The sequence below is a fragment of the Erythrolamprus reginae genome, chromosome 8 (genome assembly GCF_031021105.1).
Source record: "Erythrolamprus reginae isolate rEryReg1 chromosome 8, rEryReg1.hap1, whole genome shotgun sequence".
NCBI classification, from domain to species: Eukaryota; Metazoa; Chordata; class Lepidosauria; order Squamata; family Dipsadidae; genus Erythrolamprus; species Erythrolamprus reginae.
The window spans coordinates 5,472,559-5,500,518 of NC_091957.1; the positions used below are offsets into that span (position 1 = coordinate 5,472,559).

The 27,960-nt window shown below is 42.8% G+C and overlaps 2 protein-coding genes across 9 annotated transcripts in view; both read left to right on the forward strand.

Annotated features, from left to right (window-relative positions):
* RALGPS1 (Ral GEF with PH domain and SH3 binding motif 1) overlaps positions 1-5,638 on the forward strand; it is a 163,529-nt gene extending 157,891 nt beyond the window's left edge. For all 7 annotated transcript variants that reach the window (XR_011559682.1, XM_070758546.1, XM_070758549.1 and 4 more), the window contains one exon: positions 1,269-5,638. Coding sequence is in view for 6 of the 7 variants with exons in the window: in XM_070758546.1 (XP_070614647.1) it covers positions 1,269-1,298 (30 nt within the window). In the remaining variant the exon portion in view is untranslated. The remainder of the gene's footprint in view (positions 1-1,268) is intronic.
* Positions 5,639-10,448: 4,810 nt separating this feature from the next.
* LOC139170987 (uncharacterized) lies at positions 10,449-26,709 on the forward strand. Of its 2 annotated transcripts, XR_011559688.1 has the most exons (3): positions 10,449-10,642; positions 22,138-25,819; positions 25,898-26,709. XR_011559688.1 is itself a non-coding variant. In XM_070758694.1 (2 exons), exon 2 carries the CDS (start codon positions 22,148-22,150, stop codon positions 23,534-23,536), a length of 1,389 nt encoding a protein of 462 aa, XP_070614795.1. In that variant the 5' UTR covers positions 10,449-10,642; positions 22,138-22,147; the 3' UTR covers positions 23,537-26,709. The 2 variants fall into 2 exon arrangements, 1 of the variants encoding a protein (XP_070614795.1); XM_070758694.1 differs by having other exon boundaries at positions 22,138-26,709.
* The last annotated feature ends 1,251 nt before the right edge of the window (positions 26,710-27,960 follow it).

Sequence of the window (27,960 nt, forward strand, 5' to 3'; positions counted from 1 at the left end):
ATGGGCAACTTGAGGTGGACCAATCATAAATGATGATCCTGGTCACCATCAGTAGTTGCTCTGTCAAGGCGGTTGAGTAGGTAAGGCTGGATGCATAGTGCTAAGCGGCGCCAAACTTTTGTTATCCAAAGGTATACAAACAAATGTTGGGGTTAAAACTGTTTCCCTTTTTTAATTCCACTCTTTAATGAAAAGGGTGGTCCAAGCTATAATAAATAGATTTGATTTGACTTGACTTGATTTTTACTTGCCTTGCCTTGACTTTACTTTGACTTGACTTCTACTTGACTTGTCATTGATTTCTTCTTGACTTGACTTTCACTTGATACTAATTTGGATTGACATGACTCTGACTTGACAAACTTGAATTCTTGGTTTGACTGACTTGGGTTGACTTGACCTTTACTTAATTTATAGATTTAATCTGCCCTACTTTACTTTTACTTGATTTCTTCTTGACTTGACTTTTACTTGACTTGATTTTTATTTGACTTTTACTTGACTTGACTTATACTTGACTTCTAGACTTGACATATACAAGACTTCTTGACTTAATTTCTTCTTGATTTGACTTTGCTTGACTTGATTTGTCTTGACTCTGTCTCCTTGACTTCAGTTTGACTTGATGTCTTGACTTGACCTCTAGTTTACTCCGTTTGATTGATGACTTGATTTGTCTTGACCTTTGACTTGATTTAACTTCTAGTTTACTCAACTTGACTTTGACGACGTTATTTTTACTTGACTTTGACTTGCATTGACTTGACTTTGACTTGATTTATACTTGACTTCTTGACATTATTTCCAATTAACTTCACTTTGATTTGTCTTGATTTTGACTTGACTTACCGTATACTTGACTTACTGACTTGACTTAAACAGAAGACTTGACTTTGACTGAACTTGAATTTGACTTGACAACTTATACTTGACCTTGAGAGACTTATACTTGACTTCTTGACTTATACTTGACTTTTACTTGGGTTGACTTCATTTTTACTTGACGACTTGACTTTGACTTGACAACTTATACTTGACGTCTGGATGACATAATTGATTTTTACTTGACTTCTTCTTTACTTGACTTCTGTTTGACTTGACTTTTACTTGAGTTGATTTGACTTTTATTTGACTTCTGTTTGACTTGACTTTTACGTGAGTTGATTTTACTTTTTCTTGACTTATACTTGACTTGAAGGTTTCTTGCGAGGATCTCCCATTTATCCAGAACTTTTCATTAACCACGGTATCTCTCTCTGCTGTTCCAGGTACCTGCAAACCTTATGTCATTTGAGTAGCCTGCTCCAGGGGTGTGGTATAATGTCCAGTGCCAAACTGCAAGATGGGTTTCCATTGAAGCAAGGTGGAAAGACGTCAGAGCAAACCAGCGGTCTCCCACAGCGACTTCAGCACTTTTCTACATAACTTGAAAGTAATTATGATACGGCTTCTAGAAACAGAAACGTGAATGTTATCCTTGGGACAGGATCTAACTCACTGCACTGATGAAAGAGAGGATTTGGACTGTTCGGAGATGCAACCTGACCCCATCACGGGATCGTTGGGTCTTTAACTTTAGCCGCGGCGTTCCCGACGGCTGTGGAATTCTTGTCCTGCCACAAACTTTACCTGTCACATCTCTGCAGATGTTTTTTTTTCTAAACTGCTCTTTTTACAGTCAAGCTGTTTTATGTGACTCAAGAACTTTTAGCCCATGTTGGGTTTACTCTTATTTCTAATGCACAAAACAACAAACGTTTGATAGTGTTAACTTGCTGCAGAGTGTCAATTAGAATAGGACGTTGGGAAGGAACATTTTTATAACCTTAAGTGCACACTGAGCTGCTTCGCCCTGCGGCTGCCTCAGATTTTTGTATCAAACTTCGGGACGCGACCGACCTTCCCGAATTGAAGCTATTTGGGAAATGTGTATTTTGGCACAAGATATAAATATAAAAAAATATCACCTGTAATTTTTTTTTTCCCTGTTTGTAACTCATAATTAATTGTGCTGTATATTTTGTGGTGATTGTTTTTGTTTTTGTTTTTCTAAATTAACTGGAGGTACCCCTAGCAATGAAAGTGACTAATTGCTGCTGAAATAGGTTTAATTTTAAGGCTCCTTCTTGGGCTACTTGATCCCAAAGGAAAGATTTGCCTTAAATCGTGTGGCTTGAGGGATGCTGTTGATCCAAAATGTCCCGTTGCACGAGGCTTCTCCTACATCCCCCAGGGCTGGTTTTAGAACTTCCCGATCCCAGGAAGCATTTGTTGAGGGGAAAGTATTAATATGGGCTCTCCTTCCCCCGTTTCTGCTAAAAGAGAACTTTTCACCGAACACCAGCCCCATCCTCTCAGCCAAAAAGTCGGGTATGAGCAAGGTAGAAATAGCTAAAATATTCCCGTTTCTTGATTTTCCCAACCACGCCTCTTAATCAAGAGATGCTTCGTGGCATTTTGGAGGCAGCCAAATGACCCAGCTTCTTTACACAAGTGGCTGTTGATCTGACTGTACTTTGGTTTTCATCCAAGACGTGTTTACTTTTTAAGTATATGCTAAGTGTCTCTGCCGTTAATGATTGTAAAGCATTTTTTAAATGTCGCGCCGTATTTGTCTGTCTCCTGTTCCTAAGAGCGAAAGAAAGTAGAGAAATTTTTGGATTTGGGCAGGAAATGAGAAAACACGTCTCAGCCCCTCAGCCCCAACCTTTTCCCCCCTCCCTACACGAAAATCCTTGTTTTTCTCTCTTGGAAAAAAAAATTGTTGGGGAATCATTCCAACAAAACGTTGGGTTTACCAGTTAGGTCGTTGCTGTAGAATTTCAGGTAGGGGTTTCTACCTGATCAGTCATCCCCGATGTAGGCTTCCATTCCAGAAAGATGAATCCGGAGAATGCATCATTTCCTTGGATTTTCTATCGGATGGCTTCATAAAGCTTCTGCAGGGGAGGATGCGCCGTTCACCTGGAGCCTTTAAAGAGGGCCTCATCTTACCAGCTGTATAATGACAATTTAAAAATTGGCTTCCGACCCGATGAGCTAGGAAATTAAATTGCATTTAGCAAATTTGGGCCCAAATTGCAGGAATCCCCTTATGCATCTCTGCTCAATTTCAGTATTTCATTTTATTTCATTGCTGAAACACCTCCTGAGAAACAGTCCAGCAAACAAGAAATTTTTCTCGGTTATGAAAAACCAATTTGAAACAAAAAGAGAATTGTGGGTTTTTTTAGGATATATAACAGAGGGATGAGGCTTGTTAGCAAGCTACTTGAAGGATGAGATGACAGCATTCAAATGCAATTGAGCATTTGTTCAAAGGAAAAACAAATTGGTACTAAAATGAAACCTGTTGCTCAGTAAAATATAGACAGCTGATTCCTTTTTTAAAACAAAATCAGGTTTTTAATTGCCCAGAATGAATTCCTATTTACACCGAGGCTTGGACTAGGGATAGACAAAGTTGACTTTTCTATGACGTGTGGACTTCAATTCTCAGAATTTCAATCATGCTAGCTCAGGAATTCAGGGCATTGAAGTCCTGATGTCATAGAAGAGCCAACTTTGCCTTCACCCTGGACTAGTGCAAGAAAATTAACCCCTTTCATATATTTTCTGGTCTGACTTGGGGATGGGCAACTGAATTAAAGTTAAATAACTAATTGCAGCAGCCCAAGCCGGACACTGTTTTAATCTAAGAAAGGAGGTTGTTTTTTAATGAAATCCGTTCCCATCTTTATCCCCAAAGACTAAGCAAATTTACAAAATTGTATACATGCTGAATTTTAGGTAGTCTGACTTCCAGAAAGGAAGTTTAGGATTTGATTGTCAAATGTTTTTCAGAATATTTTTTTTTATAATTTACGGGGTAAGAAAGAGGACATGGAGCGAAAAACCCCACTCTAAAAATAGCCCAGTCTTAAAGAAGAGGAAATATATCTCCGTTCTCATCAACTTTCATCATTTTAGTTTGTCCCTTCCAGTGAAAAGTTTTGCGGGCTGCAAAATTTTTTTGGGGGGAGGGGGGTTGTGGGGGGTGTATCTTTTTTGTGATATGGAGAAACATGCTTGTTTTGGTGTGCCCAACTAGACAAACCTCTCCATTGTAACGAAAGAAACTTCTGTTTGCAAAGACAGTGCCAAAACTTTGAAAGTCTGCATTTGGAATGTAGGTGACTGTTTTCACTTAAATTTCTTTTGAAAATAATAATAATAATATTTTGGGGTGGGGAGGGGAAACCCCAGTGTTGCAAAGCAAGATCTGCCACGGTTTTTGACTTTGGTAGAGCTCTATGTAAGTAAGCACTATAGCCCATAGACTGGGGAGGGTTGGGGGGGGTGGGGAATGTATAGTAATGATGGAGTAACATGGTGCTTCATTCAGCAATACAGGCAGCAGGGTGGTTTGGAAAAAAAAGTGAAATAAATGAGTAATAGAACAGTGTATTCTTCTTCTTCTTAGCATAATCCACGTTTAAATGGTAATTGTCCTTTGAAAAGCATGAGGATTCTATTTAGCTGCTTTTAAAAAAAATGTGTTTATGGGTTTTTTTTAAATCGTGCAACTTTGACTGTGAATTAAACGGGTGCATATTGGTACTATTTTTAAAAAAAATCGGAGAAGGCACCACCGCCCACATCCAGGGCTCTGGTAGGGTAGGGCCAAAGCTCAATAAATGAAGACACACACAGCCCAACTTTGGAAACGGCCTTCAGAGCTGACTTGGGTGATATGGTTGGAGCGGGCATCACAAAACGGCAAGGACCGGCTCTAAGTTTCCATGAGGCTGTGTGTCACGCGGATACTACCGCACACATAGTAGGAGTATGTTCACACCTCCATCCTCTGCGAAGCTCCTTCAACTGGCGACGTCTTCTTCGCGGCCCGGCGAAGTGAAAAAAGTCGAGGCGAAGATGCTTTCGGTAGAAGGAACGGAGACTGGCGCACGGAGAAACCTGTGCCGTGCTCCAAGCAAGCTTAATTTTTTTTCTCCACCTTTGAAACCTTAACCTACCCTGTACCAGCCCAGGACGAATTGCTCTGCGAGACTGACCCAGGTTTGGGGGATCTGCGGTCCCCATCCGTTGATTTCCACAGCGACAATTCACTGTAGCGGTGTATCAAGGCAACATTTGTTCTTCTTAATTTATTCGCTCGTATAGACCTGGTGCCAAAATGCATGGTGGACTGTTTTTTTTTATTTTTTATTTCCAAGTAGCGCTCGACAGATGCAGAAACTAGAGTGTCCGGTTTTCACCCGTTTTGGCCTTTGTGGTTTCAACCCATTTCTGGATTTCAGTTTCATTTCCCCTCGATGAAACCTGTTGCACTATTTTAATTTTATTCTAATTCAGCCATATTTCCAGCGGTCCACTGCATGGCATTTTATAGTAAAGGCCTTTTTTTCTCTCTCCCCTCTCTTGTGAATCGTCTCCTTCCCGATAAAACTACCGATGTTTTCGCCCTCCTGTGGAAGTCTTTTTTAAGTTTGGGGCGGGGTTCCTTTTGTTTTTTTTGTTTTACTTCTGGCAAAGTATTTTGTTACCTCAGTCTTCTATCGGGTTGCTGTGTTTTTCAGCTTGTTACATTGATAATAACTGTTTCACTAAATAAAGTAAAAACTTTCGTGTAAAAAAACCCGGTTTTTCTTTTTCTTAATAATGGTCTGGGAAGATAAAGAGAATTATTATCAATGGTAAAGAAGATAAAGATAATTATTATCAATGGTAAAGAAGATAAAGAGAATTATTATCAATACAGTGGAGCCACCACCCTCCTGGGCCAGATCTGTCTCGGTGCAGCTGTGGGCGAAACCTTGGACGTACAACCAGCAGAGTTGTTGCAATGGTGTAGATAATGTGGGCTAGCCAGTTAAAGATTCAGACTAAGTATTAACAATATTATTATTTACAAATACAGTAATACCTCGTCGTATGAACTTAATTGGTTCCGGAAGTAGGTTCGTAAGGCAAAAAGTTCGTAAGATGAAACATTGTTTCCCATAGGAAACAATGTAAAAGCGATTAATGCATGCAAAAAGAAAAAAAATCGCAAAATGGCGCTCCACTGGGCGCCGCCACCTGGCTGTAACCTTCTGAAACAGCTGGGCGCTTCTCAGCGGCCTCCGGGACCCGAACCCGAACTTCTGGGTTCGGCGTTCGGAAGAACGCCGAGAAGGCCCCCGGCTGTTTCAGAAGGTGACAGCCGGGCGGCAGCGCTTCTCGGCAGCCACCCGAACCTGAAAAGTTCGGATTTGGGAGAACGCCGAGAAGCCCCCCGGTTGTTTTAAAAGGTGACAGCCGGGCGGCGGCGGCCAGTGGAGCGCCATTTGGGGATCTGCGGTGGGTTCGTAACCTGAAAAAAGTTCGTAAGAAGAAGCAAAAAAATTTCGAACCCCAGGTTTGTATCATGAGGGGTTTGTATCGCGAGGTACCACTGTATACAACAATATTAACAATAGATTACAAACCACACACAGCTAGAATAAAACGACTCACAAGCAAAAATATCTCAAAATAACTCTCCTCACAGGGAACGGTGCTGGCACCCTCTTATGCAGTCAACGTTCTTAAAGATACAATCTTTCCTTTCATAGACTAATATTGTTAGTTTACTATATGGCAACCCCAAAGTAGGTTATGTACCATGTACCAACAAGGTCCCATCAAAGACAGCTGTGTGCCAGGGAGACGTCATTATGCAACCACCTGTCTCCAATTCCCACAGAACTTTTCTACTTGTGGTAGGCTTAAGTCTCTAATGCAAAATGATGGCTTGGGCCTGAGACGTGCCCCGCCCCAAGACAAAAGTGTGTCCTGCAAAAGGAGAGAACAAAAGAAACGCGGGGTTACTATCATCTTCAACCCCCTCTCTTCTTCTTACAAACTTTTCTACTTAAGAACCTGGTCATGGAACGAATTAAGTTCGTAAGTAGAGGTACCACTGTAATTTTTTTTTCACTTCATAGTGGGTCTTCCCCTGTATTATCACTGGTGGTTGGCTATGAGGTCTTATATTGGATCCAATTACAGTGTTCCCTCGATTTTCGCGGGTTTGAACTTCGCGAAAAGTCTATATCACAGTTTTTCGAATATATTAATTTAAAAATACTTCATGGGTTTTTTCCCTATACCACGGTTTTTCCCGCCCGATGACATCATATGTCATCATCAATCTTTCGTCTGCTTTTAATAAATATTTTTTTAAATAAACTTTAATAAATAAACATGGTGAGTAATAATCTAAATGGTTGCTAAGGGAATGGGAAATTGTAATTTAGGGGTTTAAAGTGTTAAGGGAAGGCTTGTGATACTGTTCATAGCCAAAAATAGTGTATTTACTTCCGCATCTCTACTTCGCGGAAATTCAACTTTCGCGGGCGGTCTCGGAACGCATCCCCTGCAAAAATCGAGGGAACACTGTACTGGTTTAAGCAAGTTGCAATGAAATACAAGATGAATTTTCCCTAGAATGCTAGGTAATGCAAGTGGCACAGTGACTGGGTTTCTCACTTTCACTATTGGGAAAGAGCCTAAAAATTTGGGTCCCAGCTTAGCTTTTTGCTAGGCATTCTCAAGACTTTGTTCCCCCACTCTAAAAGGGGTTTGGAAAGACCGATGTTTGTCGGTTTGCTTCGTGTAGGCTTCTGCTGCTTCAACAAACGCCTTCTTGGTATCTTCCTGTGTCTTTTTTTATCTTTTAACTTCTCCATCCACTCAAAGACAGAGGTTCTGGAGGTCCGCAAGTATAAGAGCAAAATCTTGGCCACTGGTGACCTGGAAAAGGGTTAGTCTATGCTCTCTACATAGGGCTGTCTCTGAAGAGTGTTCGGAGACTGCAAATTGTGCAAAATGCAGCCGCACGGGCTATAGTGGTGCTACCATGACCTGCCCACATCTCAACATCACTCTATGAGCTGCACTGGTTGCCAATTGGTCTCCAGGCCCAATTCAAAGTGCTGGTTATGACCTACAAAGCCCTATATGGCTTAAGACCAGATTATCTTCGCGACTGTCTCCTGCCGCAGACCACCTTCTGCCTCATATATCCCAGTGGCCGGTTAGGTCCCACAGAGTCGGCTTTCTTCAGGTCCCGTCGGCCAGACTATGTCAGTTGGTGGTGCCTAGGGGAAGAGCCTTCTCTGTAGCAGCCCCGGCCCTCTGGAACGAACTCCCTCCAGAGATACGTACCGCCCTCTCCCTCCTGGTCTTTCTCTCCTATGCATCACTCTATGCATGCGTGGGTCTGTCATAAGTTCTTGTTCAGAATCCAGGGATGATAAGGATGATTGATCTCCTCCTGGGCTGTCTGCCAAACTTCCCTCTTCCCTGTCACTCATGCTTCCTTGGTCAGAGGAGACTTCGTCGGGAGATTCTATCAGGAGCAAAACAGGCCTGTGGCATGTGGATATTTCCCCCACCTCCACCTCCACATTCCTTGGGGCAGGAGCTGGCCCAGAGCCAACCACAACATCTACCTACCTACCTACCTACCTACCTATCTAGCTTTCTATCTATCTTTCTATCTATCTATCTATCTATCTATCTATCTATCTATCTACCTACCTACCTACCTATCTCTTCCTACCTACCTACCTACCTACGTATCTATCTATCTATCTATCTATCTATCTATCTATCTACCTATCTCCATCTATCTACCTATCTATTTATCCATCCATCCATCCATCTATCTATCTATCTATCTACCTATCTCTACCTACCTACCTACCTACGTATCTATCTATCATCTATCTATCTATCTATCTATCTATCTATCTATCTATCATCTATCTATCATCTATCTATCTATGCTGCCCAACTCTCTAGGGACTCACGGTCTCACCCTGCCCTGAGTGATTTTAATTCTAATATATATTATATTTAATAGAAGGAAGAAGTAATGCTGATAGCTTAAGGATGGGAACTTTCAACTGGGTGAAGAAACCCATGGGACTTCATATTCAGGTTTCTCCCAGATGTGCCAACATGGCTCTGCTAATAAATTGGAACTTTGAGGACTACTTTGCCTCGGACCCTGATTTAATTTCCGATGCTATTTGGAACCCTGACGGGAGCACCCATGATTTCTGGAGGCAAGTTGATCCATTGGTTGACAGCTCTCACTGTTAGGAAATCTCTCCTTCATTCTAGCTTGGTTCTCTACGTCAGTGATTTTCAACCTTTCTTGAGCCGCGGCACATTTTTTACATTTTAAAATCCTGGGGCACACCACCAACCAAAATGACACAAAATGACACCCTAAGACACTCTCCTCTCTTTTTCCACCCGTCTCCTCCCCACCCTTGTGTGTGTATACACACTCTTGAACCATTTCCAAAAACAGGTGAGGGCTGGGGGATTTTTCTCCCTTATTCTTTGGGTGCTTTTTATCATATGCTTTAAATCAGGAGTCACCTCTCTTTCTTTTTTCTCTTTCCTCTCATTCTCTGTCTCAATCATTTTCTAATTTCTCTTTTTCCCTCCCCTTTTTGCTCATTTCTCTCTCCCTTCCTCTCCTTTTCTCTCTCCCTCTCTTTCTGTTTCTCTCTTTTCTTTCTCTCTCTTGCTTTCTCTCTCTTTCTCATTCTCTTCCTCTCTTCCTCTCTCTCTTTCTCTCTCTTGCTTTCTTTCTCTCTCTTTCTCTCTCTCTCTCTTTCTTTCTCTCTCTCTCACACTCTCACTCTCTCTCTCAGCAAAAAGTTGCAAGACCGGAATCTGAGCTTCCTTCTTCGTGGCACACCTGACCATGTTTCGCGGCACACTTGTGTGCCATGGCACACTGGTTGAAAAACACTGCTCTACGTCATTCTTCCCTCTCACCAGGATTCGTGTAATAATAACAAGAGAGTTGGAAGAGAGCTTGGAGGTCTTCTAGTCCATCGCCCTGCTTGGGCAGTAGACCCTACACCACTTCAGACAAATGGTTATCCAACATCTTCTTTAAAACTTCCAGTACTGGAGCATTCACAACTTCTGGAGGCAAGCTATTCCACTGATCAATTGTTCTAACAGCCAGGAAGTTTCTCATTAGTTGCTTCTCTCCTTGATTAGTTTCCACCCATTGCTTCTTGTCCCACCCTTAGGTGCTTTGGAGAATAACTTGACTCCCTCTTCTTTGTGGCAACCCCTGAGATACTGGAAGGCTGCTATCATGTGTCGCCTGGTCCTTCTTTTCATTAAGCTAGCCATGCCCAGTTCCTGCAACCGTTCTTCATGTTTTAGCCTCCCATCCCCTAATCATGTGTCCCAGCCCGTCTGCCCCGATGCCCAACGAAACCCACACAGGCAAAAACAGACACACAAAGACACACACATGCCAGGCAAAGACAAACAAAAAAAAAGAACAAACGAAAGAGGCTACACCTCCCCTTCATCTACCCTATCAGGCATAGTTCCCTCCCACCAGCTAGCTGGGAGCAGAAGAGATAAAAACCTGAAACCTGGGCTGTCACAGAGGGTGGGTTGAAGCCCTACGTCTCCTCTGCTCAGAGTCCAGGTAAAATTCAAACGTTGCTCCTCGGCCACCGAATCAGGATGAAGAAAGACCTTCAGAAGAAGACAGCTGACTCACATCTTCCTGTTGTGAGGAAAGGCTGAACCCAACGGTTGCAGAGGATGAAAAGCCGTCGTTGGAGGCGATGTGAGTAGGTGGGGTTGCCAGCTTGCTGCGTAGCCGGGGTGGTGGGGCTCTGGGAGCAGAGGAGGGAGGGGGCTGAGGTTCTTAAGAGAGAAGAACTTGCCAAGGTGTCTTCCAACTCTTGTAGGAAAGCACAGTGAAATTGTTGCGGCTTCCACACTGTCTTGTCTTAGCGTTTCTCCATTCGGGTCTGAAATTAGCATGCTTTGCTTTGCTTCCTATATTCGGTTCATTACCAACTTAATTATATTTCTTTTGTTTTTAAATATTTTTAATAGGTTTTTTTTTTAATTTTAAAATATTTACATCTTGATATCAGGGAGGTTGGCATCCTTGTATTTTTATTCCTGTTGATATAAATACATTATCTATGTATTGTGTAGAAAGAATAGAAAAATGATTGTGTACACAATGTATAAATATGAGAAAATATTATTTGACTGAAAGAGTAGTAGATACTTGGAACAAACTTCCAGCAGCCGTGGTTGGTAAATTCACAGGAACTGAATTTAAACATACTTGGGATAAACATATATCCACCCTAAGATAAAATACCGGAAATAGTTTAAGGGCAGACTAGATGTACCATGAGGTCTTTTTCTGCCGTCAATATTCTATGTTTCTAATATACATTGTGTACACAATCATTTTTCTATTCTTTCTATCATCCATCTTTTACTGTTGTTTTGAATTTCTTTTTTTTTTTGTATTTATTTGTACCATTTAGTCCAAGTAGTGTAGTAATCCGAGTCTTTTTGATCCTTTAGTTCCATTGTTAATTTGTCCATTTCTGAGCATTCATATATTTTCTTTATAATCTCCTTCTCAGTGGGTTATCTGCAAGTCTTTCCATTTTTGCACGTAGACAATTCTTTCAGCCGTTGTTATATGGAACATTCAAGATTTCATATTTTTAGGATATGGTTTTTTTTAACAGTGCCCAACAGAAAGAATTGTGGGGTAAATTCTCCATAATTTAATATAATTTAATTATATTTCTATGCCACCCAACTCCCTAAGGGGCCCAGGGCAGCTCACAACTAAAATAAACATGGATCAATATATTTTTAAAAAGCATTTCAATTTAAAATAATTGCAGCCATCCATATATACACGGGCCGGCCTCGTTAGTAAGGTTTCGCTTTATTGCTCAACATCGCTTTGTTGCTTAACATGGTAGAAAGCTCTGTCTGTTGGGAGTTGCCTTCAACACAACTTGAAAACAGAGACCTAAGCAGAGCGGAGGAGAGAACCGATCTAGAATTAAGGAGGAATTTCCTGACGGTGAAAACAATTCATCGGTTGAACAACTTTTCTGCAGTTGTTGTGAATGCTCCAACACTAGATGTTTTAAAGAAGATGTCGTCTGAAGTGTTGTAGGGTTTCCTGCCTAAGCAGGAGGTTGGACTAGATCTCCACGGCCCCTTCCAATTCTTTTGTGATTCTGAGATCCCTTTCTCTTTTCCTGGCTTAAAATTCGTGAGCTCTCCAAATTATAAGGAAAAGTAAACAAATAACAAGTTGCGTGGGGAGAGAACGACTTAACTTCCCCATTTTCTAAATCCTAGCAGCAGAGGGCTAATCGGTTAATGATAATGACCTTGTGCCGTTTCCTCAGTCTTTCCTTCAACAATTATTAAAGAGGGAAGAAGGGAGGGTGCTGGAATTAAAAAGAAGCAGAGGGGGCAGTCACCATTAAAGCCGTGCAGAAAATTAATAAAACATTTCTCGTTTTGGACTGATGCATGTTAAGCGGGGGGTCAAAACCATCCTAAGGTTCCATTTATTTGTTTGTTTGTTTTGCTTGTTTGTTTGTTTGTTTGTCAAACAAGTATAGTATTATAGTACATATTAACATAAGTAGAACGTAGTAATAAAAAAGATAATAAGACAGTAGGACAGGGACATTAGGCCCATAAGTGCACTTATGCATGCCCCTTACAGACCTCTTAGAAAAGGGGAGAGGTCAATTGTAGATAATGTAAGGTTGAAGATTTGGGGGTTGGGGGAAGCAACAACAGAGTCCAGAAATGAGTTCCAGGCGGTGACCAATCTAAGGCAACGTGAGAAAATATTATTTTACTGAAAGAGTAGTAGATCCTTGGCACAAACTTCCAGCAGACGTGGTTGGTAAATCCACAGTAACTGAATTTAAACATGCCTGGGATAAATATATATCCATCCTAAGATAAAATACAGGAAATAGTATAAGGGCAGACTAGATGGACCATGAGGTCTTTTTCTGCCGTCAGTCTTCTATGTTTCTATTGCTGAAATCGTATTTTCTGCAGTCACGTTTGGAGCGATTTACATTCAGTTTGTATCTATTACGTGCTCTTGTGTTGTTGTTGTTAAAGGTGAAGTAGACAGGGAGTACATTATGATGTATGATTTTATGAACAATAGTTAAATCAGTTCAGAGACGACGTAGTTGTAAATTTTCTAGATTTCGTATTTGAAGTCTGGAGGATTGCTTGGTGGTGGTGGGAGGTAGAAAGGTGACAATGTTAGTTCAACTAGGGTAGGGTTTGAGTTGAGCGTTGGGTTGCAGGTAGCCATATTTCCCTGGGTTCAATCAATCAGAATAGAAGGGATTTTGGCGGTCTTCTAGTCCAACCCAGATTAATAACAACAATAATAACAACAACAACATTATTATTATTATTATACTGTGTATTGTATATTTTATATGTTGTGAGCCGCCCCGAGTCCCCAGAGAGGGGCAGCATAGAAATCCAATTAATAAATAAACAAGAACAATAACAACAACAGAGTTGGAAAGGACCTTGGAGGTCTTCTAGTCCAACCCCCTGCTTAGGCAGGAAACCCTACACCACTTCAGACAGATGGTTATCCAACATCTTCTTAAAAACTTCCAGCATTGGAGCATTCACAACTTCTGGAGGCAAGCAGTTCCACTGATCAATTGTTCTAACTGTCAGGAATTTTCTCCTTAGTTCTTGTTCTGCCGGGCTCTCTGGTAGAAGCCTCCAAAAAATTCACGGGTACAAATTTCAGACACACACACACGTTTGAAAATTCAAAACAATGTCCTTTATCACAAAATTCAAAAGAAACAAAGCACCCTTTTTGTATTGCAAAGAGCACTCTTCCCCAAAACAACCTTGTCGGCTGTACAAGACCCTTAATCAGTCCTTAAGTACTTAGCTAGTAGCTGTGAAGAAACGTCACAGCCCTCCTTCTTCCCACGAAGTGAAACACACACACACTTTACTCTGCTTTGGTGTCAAGGGCATGAAAAATCCACAAAGTTCAGAAACAGCGAGGCACGATCCTGAAGAACTGCGATCAGATAATCTTCCACAACGGCCAAACTAGCACGCTGCTATTTATAGCAGCAGCTCTAATTGCTGGAACCCCACCCAAACACAGGTGGCCTCTCTTATCTCCTGTAATATGTCCTCAATTGGTCTCTTCGATGCATAAGTCTGCGCCTGCGTGGGTCTAACACTTCGTCATCCGAATCGACCGAAGATAATGGTGATTGGCTTCCTGGGCTGTGTGCCAAGCCCCCCTCTTCCAAGTCACCCACACCTGCACTCCCTGACTCTGCCGGCAACAAAACAGGCCTATGACATGTTGACATTTCCCCTGCCTCCACCTCCACATTTTCTGGGGCAGGAGCTGGGCCAGAGCTGGCCGCAACAGTACTACGTTGCTTCTCTCCTTGATAGGTTTCCACCCATTACTTCCTGTTCTACCCTCGTGCTTTGGAGAATAGCTTGACTCCCTCTTCTTTGTGGCAACCCCTGAGATATTGGAAGATTGCTATCCTGTCTCCCCTGGTCCTTCTTTTCATTAAACTAGCCATTTACCCAGTTCCTGCAACCGTTCTTCATATGTTTTAGGCTCCAGTCCCCTAATCATCTTTGTTGCTCTTCTCTGCACTCAACATCCTTTTTGCATCGATCTGATACCATTCAGGACGAATGGCTGTCTGGTCTCTTCTTAAAAAAAACCCTCCAGTGCTGAAACACCCACAACTTCCGAAGAAAAGTAATTTCACCACCGTTAAGACGTTTCTCCGTTAAGACACTGCAGATTGTTTCTGTCCTTGATTGGTTTCCATCTGCTGTTTCTTATTTTACCTTTTAGTGCTTTGGGAAATAAGTTAACTGCCTCCCCACTCTCTTTTTTGGGGGCAGCCCGTGAAATACTGGAAGACTGCAATCATACTTTCCTGTCTAAGCAGGGGTTGGACTAGAAGACCTCCAAGGTCCCTTCCAACTCTGTTGTTGTCTATTTATTTGATTTTTTAATGCCGCCCTTCTCCTTAGACTCAGGGCGGCTTACAAAATGTTAGCTATAGCACTTTTTAACAGAGCCAACATATTGCCCCCAAAATCCAGGTCCTCATTATTATTATTATTTCAACAATACAACACAGCAAACGAGATCACTAACTATGCTGGATTTTGTATTTTATCAGCAGTCGGGCGCTTCCCAAGCATCTAAGACTGTGTGATGTAGCAGCGAATTATGTGTGCCAATCCCAGTAAAGTGGCCTTTTTGCAATTGACAGGTGGAGATTTTGTCAATTCCGATGGTTTTCAAACGTCCGCTGAGATCCTTTGGCACTGCGCCCAGCGTGCCAAGTACCACTGGGACCACTTTCACGGGCTTATGCCAGAGTCATTGCAGCTCGATTTTTAGATCTTCATATCTTGCAAATTTTTCTAGTTGCTCCTCCTCAATTCTGCTGTCTCCTGGGATTGCGATGTCGACGATCCATACTTTCTTTTTCTCCACAATTAGGATGTCTGGTGTATTATGATTCAGAATTCAGTCAGTCTGAAGTTAGAAGCTCCACAGTAGTTTTGCTTATTCATTTTCGACCCCTTTTTCAGGCTTATGATCCCTCCTGTTGTTGTTGTTGTGATCCCACCTGTTGTTGTTGTTGTTTTGCTCTTCTTCTTCCTCTTCCTCCTATTATTAGTATTAGTATTAGAATTTATATTATGTCAATACAACACAGCAAACGAGATCACTATGCTGGATTTCGGATTTCATCACCAGTCGGGGCGCTTCCCAAGCACCTAGGACTGCGTGATGTAGCGGCGAATTATGTTTGCCGATCCCAGTAAAGCGGCCTTTTGCAATTGACAGGTGGAGATTTTGTCAATTCCAATGGTTTTCAAATGTCCACTGAGATCCTTTGGCACTGCGCCCAGCGTGCCAAGTACCATCATCATCATCATCATCATCATCATCATCATGTCAATACAACACAGCAAACGAGATCACTATGCTGGATTTCGTATTTCATCACCAGTCGGGCGCTTCCCAAGCACCTAGGACTGCGTGATGTAGCGGCGAATTATGTTTGCCGATCCCAGTAACGCTTCCAAGAAGGTTGCAATGCCTTTTGGAATGCTGTTGCAGAATCATGCGATGGGCCTGTGCAAGCTTGGATTCAGAAGCTACGAGAATAGGCTTTTTCAGCTGATCTCAACACGTCCAAACTTGTCCTACCATAAGTGTCTCTGATTGTACCTCCCGTTTTTCATTAATGAGCTCGTTAGGGCAAGTGATGGCAGGGAGGAAGAATCCCTTTGGGAAAAAAGGCTGCTTGTAGCTGGGTGGGGGTTTCCAAAACAGAGAGATAACGGAGGCAGAGAAATTTCCTGACGGGACAATTCACCCATGGAACGGCTTGCCACCAGAAGTTGCAGGTGCCTCAACACTGGAGGATTTGTTTTTTGTTTTTAAGAAGAGATTGGACAACTATTTGTCGGGAATGGTTTGTCGCAACAGCATTTAAATTTATATACTGCTTCGTAGTACTTCTACAGCCCTCTCTAAGCAGTTTACAGAATCAGCTTCTTGCCCCCAACAATCTGAGTCCTCATTTTACCTACCTTGGAAGGCTGCAAGGCTGAGTCAATCTTGAGCTGGTGGTGAGATTCGAACTGCTGAACGACAGCTAGTGGTGTTGCACTCTAACCACTGTGCCACCCCAGCTCCATAAAGTTTAGGTTTTCCTATCTGAGCATGGAGTTGGGCTAGAGGACCTCCAAGGTCCCTTCCAACTGTTCTGTCGGGCTCTCTGGTAGACTCCTCCCAAAAATTCACAGGTACAAATTTCAGACACACACACGTTTGAAAATTCAAAATAATGTTCTTTATAATGAAAATTCACTGAAACTAAGCCCTCTTTTGGTATAGCAAAGAGCACTCGTCTCCAAACAAACTGGTAATTTATACAAGTCCCTTATCAGTCCTGTGATACTTAGCTTGCAGCTGTGAGGCAATTCAAAGTCCTTCTTTCACAAAGTGAAACACACTTTGCTCTGATTTAGTTTCAAACCAGGGAAAAATCAGCACACACAACAAGTCAGTCAGTAAAGCAGTCATGAAACACAACGATCAGATAATCCTCCACAATGGCCAAACCCACAGGCTGCTCTTTATAGCAGCCTCACTAATGACCACAGCCGTACCCAACCACAGGTGGCCTTTGATAATAATCTCTCAGTTATTGCTGCCTATGCATCGCTCTCCGCATGCGTGGCTGTATCATTAACTCATGTTCTGAATCCAAGGAGGAGCTAGATAATTGATCTCCTTCTGAGCTGTCTGCCACACTCTCCTCCTCCCTGTCACTCATGTCTTCTTGGTCAGAGGAGCCTTCATCATCAGATTCCACCAGGGGCAAAACAGGCCTGCAGCATGTGGATGTCTCCCCCACACCCACAGTCCTTGGGGCAGGAACTGGGCCAGAGCTAACCACAACACCAACTGGGTTATTCTGTTCTACCACTCGCTTCGAAACTGGTGGATGAAATCAATAATGAGAAGTTTCATCAAGCAACAAAGCTACATTGCTTTCTTTAAAAAAAAAAATCAAATTGAAATTTCCAAACTTAAAAACTACACAATATAAGAAGACAAAACACAGGACAACATTAAAAAAATAAGCACGCCTATAAAACACAAATACATAAAATGTAATTCTGCTAATACACATCGGAATTTTCCTTTTCAATTCTACATTATCCTGATCATGACTACTGTTTGTGATTAAACACTTTTTATCTTCATTACTCCCTTATCTACCCTATTAGCTATTGGTTAATATTTAAATAATTTTATAGAAGTTGTATGCTATTACCTACATTATCTTATACCCGTTGAGATGAAAGGTTGCATCTATAACGTTTTCCCTTCTTTGTAGCATATGATAAATGCTATGAAGTTGCATTGCTTTCCTGGCGGTGTGGAAGGAGTTTCCCTAGTTCTCTGTGTCCAGCACATTTGTTTTTATAAGTGCTGATAACCAAAAGATGATGGATAGCAGAGAGAGAGAAGCTGCGATCTGCCAAGAAGAAAAACCCTTAACAAGAGCGGCTGTGTAATTTACTAGCTTCTCTGCCTGTTTACAAGTTTGCCTGGGACTGTGGACCAGTAATGAAATCCAAATATTTTTACTTCTGTTTTCGTGGGCATGGCTTGGCAAGCATGGAAAGCATGCTATCTCTCTCCGGGGAAGGATACTGCAAAATCCCCATTCCTTCCCCACTCCAGGGGAAGGATACTGCAAAATCCCCATTCCTTCCCCACTCCAGGGAAGGATACTGCAAAATCCCCATTCCCTCCCCACTCCGGGGAAGGATAATGCAAAATCCCCATTCCCGCTCCACTCCAGGGGAAGGATACTGCAAAATCCCCATTCCCTCTCCACTCCAGGGGAAGGATACTGCAAAATCCCCATTTACTCTCCACTCCACGGGAAGTATACTGCAAAATCCCCATTCCTTCCCCACTCCAGGGGAAGGATACTGCAAAATCCCCAATCCCTCCCCACTCCAGGGGAAAGATACTGCAAAATCCCCATTCCCTCCCCACTCCAGGGGAAGGATACTGTAAAATCCCCATTCCCTCCCCACTCTGGGAAAGGATACTGCAAAATCCCCATTCCCTCCCCACTCCAGGGAAGGATACTGCAAAATCCCCATTCCCTCTCCACTCCGGGGAAGGATACTGCAAAATCCTCGTTCCCTCTTCACTCCAGGGGAAGGATACTGCAAAATCCCCATTCCCTCTCCACTCCGGGGAAGGATACTGCAAAATTCCCATTCCAGGGGAAGGATACCGCAAAATCCCCATTTCCTCCCCACTCCGGGGAAGGATACTGCAAAATCCTCATTCCCTCTTCACTCCAGGGGAAGGATACTGCAAAATCCCCATTCCTTCTCTACTCCAGGGGAAGGATACTGCAAAATCCCCATTCCCTCTCTACTCCAGGGGAAGGATACTGCAAAATCCCCATTCCCTCTCCACTCCGGGGAAGGATACTGCAAAATCCCCATTCCCTCCCCACTCCAGGGAAGGATACTGCAAAATCCCCACTTCCTCCCCACTCCGGGGAAGGATACTGCAAAATCCCCATTTCCTCCCCACTCCCGGGGAAGGCTACTGCAAAATCCCCATTCCCTCCCCACTCTGGGGAAAGATACTACAATTTCAGCAGTAGTTTTAAGCTCTGGCCGCAAGAGCCAAACAGAATGAAAAAACAAGGAAGGAAAAATACGACACAATGGAGAAAGAGCTGGTTTGAACAAGCTTGGTTCGTTTGTGCTGGTGTCGCTGCATTTTGGATACAATTAAGCATCTGTCGTCTTGGATGAAGTGAGACGCAGTTACTCTAATAAAATTCTTTATTGGCCAAAGGCCAATAATACTATTGGCTTTTGGGATAGGTTGATATGGCTCGCTTGGTTGGGTGTAAGGAACAAAGAAAAGTTAAGGAAATGTACTGTGGAACAATGAACAATTCGTGTAATTCAGGGGTAGACAAAGTTGACTCTCCTATGATTTGTGGATGCCAACTGCCAGAATTTCTGAAACAATCATGCTAGTTCAGGAATTCTCAGAGTTGAAGTCCATATGTCATAGAAGAGCCAACTTTGCCTACCCCTGGTCTAATTGAAAGAAGGAGTGAAGCTGATATCGGACAATGCCTCATGTGCTCCCAGCTCTGCGTGGCGCCATAGTTTCACCATCACAGATAAAGGGTCTTCTTCTTGGGTTGGACTACAAGACCTCCGAGATCCCTGCCAGCTCTGTTATCAAGTAACTGAGAAATTACAGACGCTTGTCTATGTTAGGTATGGATCAAATACCTGTTTATTTATTTAATTTGACTTCTATGCCGCCCAATCCTGAAGGACTCAGGAGGGCTGACAGCAACATAAAATTACTGTATGAAATAACAAATAACCATAAGAAGAAGTCAAGAAGAAAAAAAATACAGCGGTGCCTCTACCTACAAACGCCTCTACTTACGAACTTTTCTAGATAAGAAACGGGGGTTCAAGATTTCTTTGCCTCTTCTCAAGAACCATTTTCCACTTATAAACCCGAACTTCCGAAACTGTAACCAGAAAAGGTAGAGGGACACCTCCATGGGGCCTCCCTGGGAGAAAACAGGGCCGGAAAGGGCATGGAGAAGCCTCTGTGGGGCCTCTTTAGGAATCTCCTGGGAAGAAACAGGGCTGGAAAAGTTGGGGAGAAGCCTCCGAGGGGCCTCTCTATGAATCTCCTGGGAGGAAACGGGGCCTCCACGCTCCCTGTGGTTTCCCCAATCGCATGCATTATTTGCTTTTACTTTGATTCCTATGGGAAAAATGGCTTCTTCTTACAAACTTTTCTATGTAAGAGCCTGGTCACGGAACAAATTAAGTTCGCAAGTAGAGGTACCACTGTAATTCTAAAACCCTAATTAAAACTCATAAAAAAGCAACTCACCAACACACATGCATACCATTCACTCAGTCATATTCATACAGGTGGTCAAGTTGGTGTTAATTTAGGGCCCCCATTCTGCCGGCACAAAAAGCCAGCAGGGTGGCAGCAGTGCGGGCATCAGGAGTCGATTCCAAAGAGCCAGGTCAGCAACAGAGAAGGCCCTCCCCCAAGGTCCCACCAGTCTACATTGCTTGGCGGACGGGACCTGGAGGTGGCCAACTCTTGTGTGCTCTAATTGGCCTCTGGGAGGTAGGAGGTAGGAGGCGGTCCCATAGATAATCTGGCCCTTGAATTGTGCCCGGAGGCTGATAGGCAGCCAGTGCAGCTCACGGAGTATAGGTGTTACATGGGTGTACCAAGGTACAGCCATGACAACTTGCGCAGCTGCATTCTGGACAATTTGAAGTGTCCGAACACTTTTCAAGGGTAGCCCCATGTAGAGCGCATTGCAATAATTGAGACGAGAGGTTCTTAGACATTCTCACCGATGTGGAGGTCCCAAAGCAGATTGGTGCCCACTGGGACATAACATTCTGCAGAAAACTCTTGTTTGCAAAAAGCCAAAATCCAATGTGTAAATAGCAGAGGGAAGCAGTATGTATCTTTTTATATTATTGTTCTTATTAGATTTTAACTGTTTTTATTGTTGTTGTACTTATTCCGATTGTTAGCCGTTCAGAGTCCATTTGGAGTGAACGGCATATAAATACAATCAATCAATCAATTAAATACACTTAGTTTTTTCTCTTCATTCCTATCATCCATTTCCTACCACTTAAGACTGTATGGTGCATTGATTGGACCATGTGATGGACATGTGGATATTGGGACAGGGACATGGACTTTCTTTTGGGTGTAGGAAAACCTGGAAGCTTTCACATTGGGGTTTTCCCAGATGTGCAAAAGAATTCTTGTTGCTTGTATCCTTAAGATTTTTATTAATATTGATTGTTTCCTCATTGCTTATTTGACCCCTGTGACAATCATTAAGTGTTGTATCACATGATTCTTGACAAATCTATATTTTCTTTTATGTACACTGAGAGCATATGCACCAAGACAAATTCCTTGTGTGTCCAATCACATTTGACCAATAAAGAATTCTATTCTATTCTATTCGTGCACCAGACTGCCTTCTGTCCCCTGTCCTGATGTTTCCCTTTTATTAGTATCATGTATATAAATGTTATTATATAGAATACAAATGAATAGAATTCTATATTGGCCAAGTGTGATTGGACACACAAGGAATTTGTCTTGATGCACATGCTTCTCAGTGTACATAAAAGAATCAAGAGGTCTAACACTTAATGATTGTCATAGGGGTCAAATAAGCAATGAAGAAACAATCCATATTAATAAAAATCTTAGGATACAAGCAACAAGTTACAGCCATACAGTCCCAAGTGGGAGGAAAAGGATGATAGGAACGATGAGAAAAAACTAGTAGAAATAGAAGTGCAGACTTAGTAAAAAGTTTGACAGTGGTGAAGGAATTATTTGTTTAGCAGAGTGATGGCATTCAGGAAAAAACTGTTCTTGTGTCTAGTTGTCTTGATGTGCAGTGCTCTGTAGCGACGTTTTGAGGGTAGGAGTTGAAACAATTTGTGTATATATCTTTGTATACCACCAATAGATACTTGACAAAACAAATAAAAATAGATAAATAAATCTCACTCCTTTTCTCTTTCTCTTCTCGCCCCTTCCCCAACTCCTTTTCTTCTTATTAGACCGAATGGAATGAACTGCAGGACAGTCAACTGTTTTGGAATGTCCATCTGTGGGAGAAAAAACAGCTCGTCCCCTCGAATCTGCGGCGTCCTTTTCCTCTTTACCTTGTGCCTTTTGTCGTATTACTGGACGAGGAGCAAAGCCTCGGATCTGTTGCACGACCATGCTGAGCCCGAGCTACCTCCCCGTGGTTTTTGCCGAGGCCGGCTCGCCAATAGTACCATCACCCCACTCCGGGATAAACACAGTTTTATCATCGCTCCGTATTCTGACAAGCGAAAGGGAAATCTGGTCCGGGTCCTGAGCATTGTCCACCATGAAAAAGTCAAGGAACTCTACTGCGTCTTTTGCTGTGAGAACAGCCAGCCGATCCAGGTGGTCCGAGGGGAAATTGATCTCCACCAAGACCGCTTCGGTTTCCCGTACAGCACAGCGGATTTGCTTTGCCTTCAGCCAAATGACTGCCAAGCTCACGTCATCTCTGTCCACCCCTGGAATCCTGAAGAGGAATCGGTCCACCTGCCCCTATTCCCCATCCGAAACCTCTATCCGGCAGAGCCCTCAGTGGATTTTACCATCTGCATGTCTACCATGTTCGGGAAATACGACAACACCTTGCAATTTGTACAATCCATGGAGCTGTACAGACTTCTCGGGGTCCAAAAAGTGACAATCTACAAGAATAGTTGTAGCTCCCTCATGGAGAAAGTCCTCAATTATTACATTTCCCTAGGCATCGTGGAAATCATTCCTTGGCCCATCGATTCGTACCTGAACGTTTCAACCCATTGGCATTACTCTATGGAAATGAAAGATTTTGGCTACTACGGGCAGCTCGCGGCCTTGAACGACTGCGTTTACTACAACATGTTTAAAAGTAAATATCTCGTTCTGATTGACCCGGATGAGTTTATTCTTCCCGTGAAGGATGGAGACTGGAAGTCCCTGATGGAAAGATTGCAAAAAAAGCATCCAGGAGTTGGGATTTTCCTCTTCGAAAACCAGGTGTTCCGTCGGACTGTGTTCTCCAAGACTCCTTTTAACTTTTTGTCCTGGGCAACGGTCCCAGGAATTAACGTCTTCGAACATATCCACAAGGAACCCAGGGATGTGTACAGTTTCAACAACGTGAAAATGATTCTGGAACCCACCCGAGTCATTCAAACTTCGGTCCATTCCGTTCTCAAGCAGGAAGGAGATGCCATTCAGGTCCCCAATGACCTCGCCTTTAACTTCCACTGCAGGATTCCCGAACATACGAATGTGCCCAATAGCGCTTTGATTCGAGACCCAATCTTCTGGAGATACAACAAAACTTTGATCCCAAGAGTGAACAATGTTTTATTTAAATCCGGCGTTTTAGAAGCCCGTGATCTGGCGCCAAAGCAAAAACGTTGATGCCTTCATAAACAGCATTGGTGCCTGTGTATGGTTGTCTGTGTGTGTGTGCACTCACATCTATACTGTCAAGTGCAAACAACCAGATCCACCCGTGAGAAAGGGGATAGGAATCATTTCAGTCTTAGCCTGGGCAAAACCAGATAAGTGTCCAAGGGAGAGTTAGACTTCACCTACTTGTGTCCATGTAAGGATGCCAGACTAATTCCCTGCTTGACTCCTCCCCCCTGTCTCCAAGATACACACATACAACTATGCATACAAACAGACAGTTCTCAATTGATTGCATGATCTACCTCTCAATCTTGATACAATTTCTACTAAGGGGGTGGGGGGAAATGCTCATTTTGAGGGAGTGCCAGAAGTGGGTTGCTCCTGGTTTGGACCGGTTCTTAAAACCAGTATCGGCGGCGGCGGGAGGCTTTGCCCAATCGCCCGGGACACTTCTGTGCATGCAAACCAGTAGAAAAGAGTTTTAGAACCCACTACTAGGCAGCACCCTAATCTTAAGCTGGTTTTTGTGGGAAAGACTGATGGCTAGTCCTTTGATGGTGGTCTTTAAAAATTTTAAGTACAGGTAGACCTCGATTTAGGACAATTCAGGCCCATGTTTCTGCTGTTAAGCGAAACGTCTGTTAAGTGAGTTTTGCCCCATTTTACGACTTCGCTTGCCAGGGTTGTCAAGCCAATCCCCAATGTTGTTCAGTTAGCAACCCGGTTGTTAAGTGAATCCGGCTTTCCCCATTGACCTCGCTTGTCTGAAGGTCACAGGAGGGGATCGTGTGATCCCAGGAAACTGCAACCATCATAAATATGAATCATTCCCCCCTCCAAGCATCACAGGATCAAAGTGACCACAAAGGTCAGAAGTGTAAAAAACGGTCATGTCACTTTACTTTTCAATCCCGTTGTCACTAACTGAATAGCAGTAATTCGGGAGACGGCTTGTATTTCACCATACCTTGGTTGATGGGTTAGCTTTTCCCATAAGGTTTTAGTATGTTCTCATTCCGTAGCATTCGCTTTGATTTATTATGGCTTCATTTCATTTTTTAAAAGATTCGCTGCTGTGGTGGAACTTGGATCGCAACCTTTGGGGCGGTCCACATCCTTGAATCATCGGGACCAATGTTTAAGATGTTTAAGCTTATCAATCAGGGCAGGAGTTTCAAATTCGATTTCATTGAGGGTTGCATCAGGGTTGTTTTTGACCTCGGGGGGCCAGTGTGGACATGTCCAGTCGTGGACACGGCCATCACTCATGTTGGATGGTGCCTGTAGCAGCCCAAGTGCTCTGCCAGCAAAAACAGGCTCCCGAGTTCCGTCTTCAGCTGCAGGGAAAATGGAGCCACTTCTTGGTTGTTTCAAGGGAGGCCCCACGGGCCAGATCTAAGCACCACCCGGGCCATATCCAGCCGCCTGGGCCTTGAGTTTGACCCCTCCTGAATCAAGGGAAAGAAGACAGTTCTTCTAATCCACTGGTGTCCAACTTTTGCAACTTGGCAACCTGGCCAGTGCAAGATATTTGTGTGTGAGAGAGAGAGACACACACACATGTGCATGCACACCTCCGTTGGTGTGAGCAGTGTCGAATTGAGCTTTGTATTTGAGTGGAGGGTGTTTGCATTTGGACACACAGCTCCACTCGTGGGAGCATCGGCTGCTTGGGTTTGTGCAAATTTAAACATGCCTGGGATAAGCATTGATCCATCCTAAGATAAAATACAAGAAATAGTATAAGGGCAGACGAGATGGACCATGAGGTCTTTTTCTGCCATCAATCTTCTATGTTTCTAAATGAAACTGCAGTTTAATGTTTCCAAATGTAAAATAATGGACTTGGGGAAAAGGAATCCTCAATCTGAATATTGCATTGGCAGTTCTGTGTTAGCAAAAACTTCAGAAGAGAAGGATTTAGGAGTAGTGATTTCTGACAGTCTCAAAATGGGTGAGCAGTGTGGTCGGGCGGTAGGAAAAGCAAGTAGGATGCTTGGCTGCATAGCTAGAGGTATAACAAGCAGGAAGAGGGAGATTGTGATCCCCTTATATAGAGCGCTGGTGAGACCACATTTGGAATACTGTGTCCAGTTCTGGAGACCTCACCTACAAAAAGATATTGACAAAATTGAATGGGTCCAAAGACGGGCTACAAGAATGGTGGAAGGTCTTAAGCATAAAACGTATCAGAAAAGACTTCATGAACTCAATCTGTATAGTCTGGAGGAGAGAAGGAAAAGGGGGGACATGATCGAAACATTTAAATATGTTCAAGGGTTAAATAAGGTTCAGGAGGGAAGTGTTTTTAATAGGAAAGTGAACACAAGAACAAGGGGACACAATCTGAAGTTAGTTGGGGGAAAGATCAAAAGCAACGTGAGAAAATATTATTTCACTGAAAGAGTAGTAGATCCTTGGAACAAACTTCCAGCAGACGTGGTTGGTCAATCCACAGTAACTGAATTGAAACATGCCTGGGATAAACATATATCCATTGTAAGATAAAATACAGGAAATAGTATAAGGGCAGACTAGATGGGCCATGAGGCCTTTTTCTGTCGTCAGTCTTCTATGTTTCTATGTTTCTAAGCTTTGTGAGTGAGCACAAGCACCTTCTGCTCAAGTGCCTTTCGCTTGTATACTCCATTCCTGCGAGTGGAGCTTTGCACATGCTTGTCCATTGCTCGCGTGGCCTGGTTTTGAACAGGCCGCAGGGCCAGATAGTGGGAACTCCTGTTCCAATTGATCTGTATTTGATTGCAAAATTGGGAAGCCAAAGGGAGAAGTAGATACGACATAAATTGTGGGTTCAACCCAGATTCTGTTTTTTTCCCCTCTATAGAGAACGGATGGGTGATGTGGCAATTTTCTTATTACGCCCTGAGATAAAATCCATTAGCAACTATAACCCAGGATTTAATGATACATAAAAAAACAGAAGTTGGTACAGTATTTCCCTCGGGCAAAAATATATATATTTCAATGTACTCAGTGCCAAATTCTGTAATGAGGGTAAATATCTTTGTTCAGTTGAAAAAGTTGCTTTTATTGAAAATGAGGCCAAGAGGCTTATACCCTAATCGTGTTCATGAACTTCCATTAAACTCTCTATTCAAAGAGTTGTACGTACAGGAACTTTGAAGGATAATAAATTTACAGGTGCAGACTCCTGACAATTACTTTGTGGTGTCCTTTCTTGTCTCCTTGGCGGCCGATTTTGTACCCAATCTGTGCAGCTGCACCCAAAACGCACAGCCGGAGCAAGACTGCAAATTGTTGCTATTTGGAGTATTGATTTTAAACAAGGGCCGTATGAGGTTGACTCAGAAAAACACATTAAATTTTAATTAGATAAAACCTATTCTGTGTACTGGCAAAGAATACATTTATTTCTAGATGCACGTTTTCAAGGCACGAGGTAGAGGAGCCTTCAAATTCTTAAGCCTATATTCTGGCAAGTATTCAACTTCTCCATCTGAATTTGTGCATGCAATGTCTGTCTGATTTTTTCCATTCAATATCTCAGTCTGATTTTGTGCATGCAGTTTTTCCGCCTGATTTTGTGCATGCAACTTCTCCGCCTGATTTTGTGCATGCAACGTCTCCGTCTGATTTTGTGCATTCAATATCTCAGTCTGGTTTTGTGCATGCAATTTCTCTGCCTGATTTTCTGCATGCAACTTCTCCGTCTGATTTTCTGCATGCAACTTCTCCATCTGATTTTCTGCGTGCAACTCCTTAGTCTGATTTTTCTGCATGCAACTTCTCTGCCTGATTTTGTGCAACTTCTCAGTCTGATTTTCCACATGCAACTTCTCCGCCTGATTCTCTGCATTCAACTTCTCTGCCTGATTTCCTGCATGCAACTTCTCTGTCTGATTTTGTGCATTCAACTTTTCCGCCAGATTTTCTGCATGCAACTTCTCCACCTGATTTTGTGCACGCATGCACAGACACACAGAGACACCCCAGATCAGGAAAATTGCTTGGGATGAAACTAAGAAAGGCGTGGGGGGGTTGCATGTTCCAACTCATTCGTAATTTTTTTGTTCTGTTTTGTTTAGCAAAGTGGAGGGCAAGGCACATTTTTTTCCAAGACGAAAGGAGACGAGTTTTGGTTTGCTACAGTGCCTGTTGCACAAAAGTATTGCGACGGAGGGACTGTGGAAATGGCGTGGCCCAATTCCCCCTGGCTTCCCTATTTCAGCTAGTCCTCCACACTTCCCACCACAACCAGGACCAAAATTTGCATTGCTAAGCAAAAAGGTTCTTACGTGAGTCGTGCCTGATTTTACGACATTTCCTGCAACTGTTTTTAAGCTAATCATCCTCATCAGCAACCTTCAGTCTTGAAAGACTCTGGTATCATGCTCTGGAAAGAGTTCCTAAAATACAAACTATAATTCTATACTTGTTTGACATAGATA